The sequence below is a fragment of the Pan paniscus genome, chromosome 7 (genome assembly GCF_029289425.2).
Source record: "Pan paniscus chromosome 7, NHGRI_mPanPan1-v2.0_pri, whole genome shotgun sequence".
Lineage (NCBI taxonomy): Eukaryota > Metazoa > Chordata > Mammalia > Primates > Hominidae > Pan > Pan paniscus.
The window spans coordinates 70,093,507-70,099,977 of record NC_073256.2 but is presented as its reverse complement, the minus strand read 5'-3'; the positions used below and the strand labels follow the sequence as shown (position 1 = coordinate 70,099,977).

The 6,471-nt window shown below is 49.3% G+C and overlaps 1 protein-coding gene across 1 annotated transcript; it reads right to left on the bottom strand.

Annotated features, from left to right (window-relative positions):
* Window positions 1–2,786: 2,786 nt before the first annotated feature.
* Window positions 2,787–5,255, bottom strand: SOX17 (SRY-box transcription factor 17). The gene is made up of 2 exons (XM_003823242.5): window positions 4,721–5,255; window positions 2,787–4,109 (listed from the first exon to the last, which is right to left on the bottom strand). Exons 1-2 carry the CDS (start codon window positions 5,025–5,027, stop codon window positions 3,166–3,168), a joined length of 1,251 nt encoding a protein of 416 aa, XP_003823290.4. The 5' UTR covers window positions 5,028–5,255; the 3' UTR covers window positions 2,787–3,165.
* Window positions 5,256–6,471: the final 1,216 nt, after the last annotated feature.

Here is a 6,471-nt window from a genome sequence, read left to right as displayed (position 1 = left end):
GCTTTTCCTAATATCAGTACAAATTCAAGCTGATATCTTCTGCAGCGTGATTCAAACTAAAGATACAATAATCTACTGATAAGAATAATAAGTAAATTGTTTCATTGCAATATTATCTCTTAGCTGCTTGTATAAGTAATTTACAAGTTTATCTGTAATTTATCAGACCCACCTGGTAGCTTTAATAGAGACGTAGTCAGTATTCTCATGGGGGAAAAAAATACCCTCTTCCTTATTGCTCCGGATGTCTCAAAGGCATGCACATTCTGTACTGGCATCAAGTCTGGCTATCTTAGCTCATAAAAGAGCTGGATTCTTACCTCCTAATGTAATTCTAAAATACCAAATTAGACACGGGTAGAAAAGCAATGTATCCTTTATGTGTATTTGTCTCCAAAATAAAACAGTAAAAACTTGAGACAGATTTAATATTTTGTCTCAAAAATTCACTAGCTGGTACCTGTGGTCACTTCATCTGAATCTACTTGAGGAAACAGAGGTCTGCGTATTTGGTGATGTCATGGGGGTATCCAGGCACTTGGTAATGTCACAGAGGGGATTTATGCATTTGGCGATGTCATAGCTGGTGGTGGGGGGAGGTCTGTGCACTTGATGATGACATAGAGTCGCTCGACCTAGGCAGAAGTTTTACATTCTGTCATTCACTTTAAAACTATAATGGTCTGTAATGGACCCCAAAGCTCTATTTCTAATTTTGCCACCAGGGCCCACATCCCTGTACTTTAAAATGAGAAAGGGTTTAAGGATACCAAATGTTTTGGTAATTTAAAACTACCAAAAAAAAAATAGTTAGAAGGAATAAGACCTAGTATTTGATAGCACAACAGAGTGACTATAGCCAATATTAATTTAATTGTACATTTTAAAATAACTAAGAGTATCATTGGATTGTAACACAAAGGATAAATGCTGCAGGGAATAAATACCCCATTTTACATAATGTGATTATTACACATTGCATATCTGTATCAAAACATCTCATGAACCCCATAAATATATACCCCTACTATGTACCCATAAAAACTAAAATTAGGAATTAAAAAAAATAACTAGCTGCTACCTGCAGTCACTTGATCTGTGTGCTTGAGGAAAGAGAAGGAATTGGCTTGATGCTTCTTACCCAAAAAAAATTATTTGTGAACACCAATCCCTCCATCCATGTAAATGCATGAACATTACCTTAACAATTTTAGCTCTTACTGCTTTTCCACCTGCGCCTAGTGAGTAGTTAAAGATGTAATTTACAGGACTTTAGATCTTTCCCCTAAGAACTCTTTTTCTTTCTCTTTTCTGTACTTATCTTAATATCGTTAAGAGATGGCAGCCAAGGGTAACTGAGTCTTCTTGGGCTGACTATGATGAAAATGCCAAGTGTAATCTGAGCACAGCCCTGGACTTGGGCTCGTAGCCCTTCTGTCCACTTTATCTACTGGGAACTCTTGGGACACCCTGCAGAAGGAGCTCAGGCTGGAAGCAGAAACAACCCATCTGAGCTAAGAGAAAGAATTTAACCTTTTTAAAGGCAGCCTGTTATGCCTAACAGAATAAACTTACCTTTCCTCACTGAAACTGTCTATCCTTCACATTCCAGGAATCCCTTCTAAAAAACATATTCCATGCCCTTTTTCAAGAGAATCCAGCCAATCATTTCAGCTGAGACATCTCTCCCATGTAAATGCTGGAAGCTATCCTCCAAGCCTTTCCTTTTTCTATAGCACTTGCTGCTAAGGATAATTATATGGTTTCTTAACAGAATGTAAATTCTCCCAGTGCCCATGAACATACTGGCCCAGAGGAAAACAGGTGAGAAATATGTCAAAAGAACTTGTAATACAAGCCTTCATATACATAGCAGGGGAAGGCCTGGTGCCTCCTTTTCTCACAAAATGGGAAAAATAGCACCTAAACCTGCAGGTTTGTTGAGGCTCACACTGTTTAGAATGGCATTGAACAAACATCTGGCACAGGAAATGCCCATTATAAGTCACCTGTTTCCATTTGTCTCAATCTCAAATGTGGTGAGACGTGCCACAGCAATTAGTATGGCAGATTACAGGGGCTGATCCCCATCTTTTACTTACAACCCTGTAACTGTTTCTTCTTGATAAAGTAATGATGGTGATAGATAGGGACACTACACACAAACCATTCATGGATTCTCCCCTATGTCTGTGCAATCGTCCGTATATGTATTAAATCTAAAAGCAAAAAAAAAAATAATCAAAATGCTAAAGTGTATTAAAAGTTGTCATAATGCAAATTTTATTTTGATTAGTTTCTGTGACTCCTTTATCTTAAACCCAGCGACGCTTGCCACTTCCCAAGGTGTAAAAATGTGAAGATTAAGGTAAACTGAATGTTGAGGAGTGTAAAGAGATGGCAAAACACAGATAACAACATCCGAAAAGCCTCTGTGGGCAGGTCAAGCTTATGATTCAACAGTTAGAAAACCACAATTACTTGGACATCCCCTTCTACTTAAAGTGATATACTGGAATTGAAAATATTAGCCGTTAGTTTTAGAAACTAAGATTACTTGAAGTAGGCTCATTCCAGAATGCTTTTCTTTTTTCCTTCCTGAAACAATTACATCAAACTTAGATATCCTAATGTTTATTTTTAGATACACTCCTTAAAGGCATTTATGTTCACCCTTTTCGAGGATGAGAAATTTACATTAACTAATAAACTTAACATTGATCTTAAGAACTGGTTTTTGAGACTAGTGTGACTAGTGTGACAGAGGTACTAGTAGAGTAAAAAAGCAGGATTCCAGATTTTATTTTTTAGAAGATTGAAAAAACACACCCAGGACAACATTTCTTTGATCAATAAACTTTCAGGAAATGGAGGAAGCTGTTTTGGGACACATTCAAAGCTAGTTAACTTGAACTTGGAAATAGGGGTTTTGACAATCCAACTATGGGAAACAAATCTCTGAACAAATTTTATATGAAACCTCACCCCCCCCCAAACTGTTCAAGTGGCAGACAAAATAAATTACCATAAATTATATGCCAACACACCTTTTAAAAAACAACAACAGCAACAACAAAAACCCAGGAGTCTGAGGATTTCCTTAGCTCCTCCAGGAAGTGTGTAACACTGCTTCTGGCCTGCAGGCTGGGGCGGATCAGGGACCTGTCACACGTCAGGATAGTTGCAGTAATATACCGCGGAGCTGGCGTCGGACACCACCGAGGAAATGGCCCCGTGGCTGTCGGGGAGATTCACACCGGAGTCATGCCCCTGGTAGGAGAGGCCCATCTCAGGCTTGCACACGAAGTGCAGATACTGTTCAAATTCCGTGCGGTCCACCTCCCCGAGGAGCTCGGCGGGCTGACTGGGGTCCGTGCCGTCCCGGCAGGGCAGTGCCTCCGGAGGGGGCGACGGCTGTCCGGGGCCCGGGGGGTGGTGCTGGTGCTGGTGCTGGTGCTGGTGCTGGTGTTGCGGCTGCATCTGGAAGCCGCGCCCGCCGCCCGCCCCGGGCGAGCCCATCGCCCCGTAGTACATGTGAAGGGCGCTGGGTGGCGCCAGGAGGCCCGGAATCGAGGGACCCGCCGGCTCTGGGCCGAGTCGGGGGTGCATGGGACCGGCGGGAGGCTCCGGGGGGCCAGCGTAGTCCGAGACCTGCGCGTAGCTGTAGGTGCCGGCCGCCGGGCAGTCCCCGGGCATCGGGGCGGCGAAGAAAGCCGGGTCGGGGTCCACGCCGTCCAGCGGGGACGTGTCGGGCGTGGGCAACGGGTAGCCGTCGAGCGGAGGCGCGCCCAGACTCTGGCAGTCGCGGTAGTGGCCGCCCATGTGCGGAGGCAGCAGCGGCGGGCCGGCGGGGAAGCCCTGCTCGGGGAACTGGAGGCCCAGGCCGTCCATAGCCACGCGACCGCCCTCGGGGCCCAGCGCGGCCGCCTGCGGCTCAGCCAGGCCGTGCAGGAAGCCGCCCTCCACCCGCTTCAGCCGCTTCACCTGCTTGCGCCGCCGCGGCCGGTACTTGTAGTTGGGGTGGTCCTGCATGTGCTGCACGCGCAGCCGCTCTGCCTCCTCCACGAAGGGCCGCTTCTCCGCCAGCGTCAGCGCCTTCCACGATTTGCCTGCACAGTGGAAGGAAGGAGGAGAGGGGCGCAGGGCTTATCGGCTGCGCTCCCGCTCCAGGCCCCACCTGGCCCCACCCGGACGCACCTCTCCCCTCAGACCTTGAATTGCGCAACCGGGGTGAAGTTAAAGAGGGAGGTCTGGGACTCCTGAGTCCGAGCCCTTGGGGAACACTCCTCTAAAGGCACCCCTTTCTTTTGGTCTCCTGGAAGCGGCTTTCCGCTCACCCATCACCCGGTCGTTCGAAAAACAGATAAGGACACCTAGCTAGGGAAGGGGTCGAGGGATGGACACAACTGGCCCAGTTCAGGGCCAAGGGTACTCTCGCGCCGCCCGGAGGTGCCAGGAAGTCGCCTTCCCAGACCCGTTGGACCCGCGCCCCCGGCCACCTGGGGAATCCGGGAGCGGGAGAGCAAGGCGGAAAGCTGCTTTGGAGGGTCGGAGAGCGGGAAGCGGGAAGGGAACCCAGAGCCTTAAGAAAGGACGTGGCCGCTACACACCCCTGGTCTTGGGCGTCAGGCTCGCAAAGAACACTGTTTGGGATTTAAGAAATCGGCCTAGCGATTCGCGCCAGCGCGCCCGGCCGCCTGGGTCTCCGACTCGGACTCACCCAGCATCTTGCTCAACTCGGCGTTGTGCAGGTCTGGATTCTGCTGCGCCAGCCGCTTGCGCTCGTCCTTAGCCCACACCATGAAAGCGTTCATCGGCCGCCGGATACGGGACTCGCCCTTGGCTCGGCCCGCGGCCCCGGCCGGCGCTCCGCTGTTCGCCGGCGCCTCGCCCTTCACCTTCATGTCCCCGATGGGGCTCAGCGACTCGGCCCAGGGGCAGGGGCCCAGCCCGGCCATCACCGCGGGCAGCGCGCTCTGGGTCTGGCTCTGGTCGTCACTGGCGTATCCCGCATCCGGGCTGCTCATGGCGCTCCAGGCCTGCCCCGCTCCCCTCAACCCTCCGCCGGACGCGCCGCCTCCCCCGACCCGGGGGAGGGGGTGGGGAGTGAGGCACTGAGATGCCCCGAGGGCTGCGCTGGTCTCCCGGCCCGAAGCCGCCGCCCGTGTTCTGGCCTGTCGCGGTCTGGTCTACAGCGTACCCAGGGCCCCCAGCCGGCCTAGTGACACTGCGGGCGCCCCTGGGCCGCGGGGCCTTTTCTGCACAGATGTGGCCAATGGAGCGGCGAGGGCGGGCCGGTCCCGCGTCGTTAGGCCCACGCCCAGGCCGTGGTCCGAGTCCCACGTCCCAGTCCAACCCCACGCCCGCCCCTTGCCCCTCCCCCGGCCCCGCGCCCAAGGCTACACCTGCCCCCGGGAAAACTAGCCGGAGCTGGGCTCTGGCGCCGCGTCCTCTCCCACCGGGGTTAGGGAGACTCGAAAAGCCGTCTGGGAGGGCTGATTGTACCTTGGAATCGACGTACCTGCCCAAGGTCGTTTAGATGAACATACTGAGCGTCCATTCTATTCTCTTTAAAGCACATCTTTTTGTAGAAGCCGAGGGTGTTTCAGTGGTGGGTGACCTAGTTTACTTCCAAGGAACTGCATGGGCATCTTCAAATGTGTTTTCTCAAATGCGAAAGACACCGTTGATAATAAATTTAAAAATACAATTTTTCCCCCAGGACTCAACTTGCCTGTGTTATATTAAAAATGCTGTGTCCAAGATAAATCCTAATTTTCTAAAGCAAGATTAAATATGGAACGACGTTCTGTATCCAATATTCCATCACTCTGAAGAATAAAGCATTTACTCATGACAAGCCAACCAGTTTTTATGTGTATCTTATTATACACATCATGTGAAAGTACGAAAATGTATACATGATGTATATAAGATACGCATAACAAAACTGTTTCTCGTATGTGTTCAGTAACAGGTGAGCCTTAATACTGATTTCTAAAATGTAAAGACAGCAGCAATATTTGTCTAAATGTCCGAGTTTGTTTGGGGGAAGAGAACAATCTGTTTTAGCTGCAAAGTAACTGTGGTTCTTAGAGTCAGTTTAAAGTGGTTATTCTGGCAGATAATTAGATTTCTATACGTTTGTTTAGACTGGAATGAAATCTGAATGACTATTAAACTTGTGTTTCGATCTGGAAAAAAAAAGTTTTCAGTGGGACTTTTAAAACAAGCCGTTATACAGCACTAAGAAATGACACAGCCTGCCACTGCTATTCCTAGCGCCCTCCAGCATTAGCAAAGGAGCATATCCTCATATTAACCCTGAGGTAGACTCTATCTCACAAGAAAGGAAACTGAGGCAGAGAAGTTAAGGAACTTGCTGGAGACTACAGCGTTGAGAAGGTGGAAATCACACCCAGCAGTCCACCTTCAGACTTGCAGCTCTTAATAATCACTAAGCCAGGCTGT

Excerpts from the sequence above, each read along its gene's own strand:
- SOX17 (XM_003823242.5), bottom strand. The coding sequence starts at position 5,027 with ATGAGCAGCCCGGATGCGGGATACGCCAGTGACGACCAGAGCCAGACC. Across the intron at positions 4,110-4,720 it reads CGAGTTGAGCAAGATGCTGG|GCAAATCGTGGAAGGCGCTG; the intron begins GTGAGTCCGAGT and ends TCCACTGTGCAG.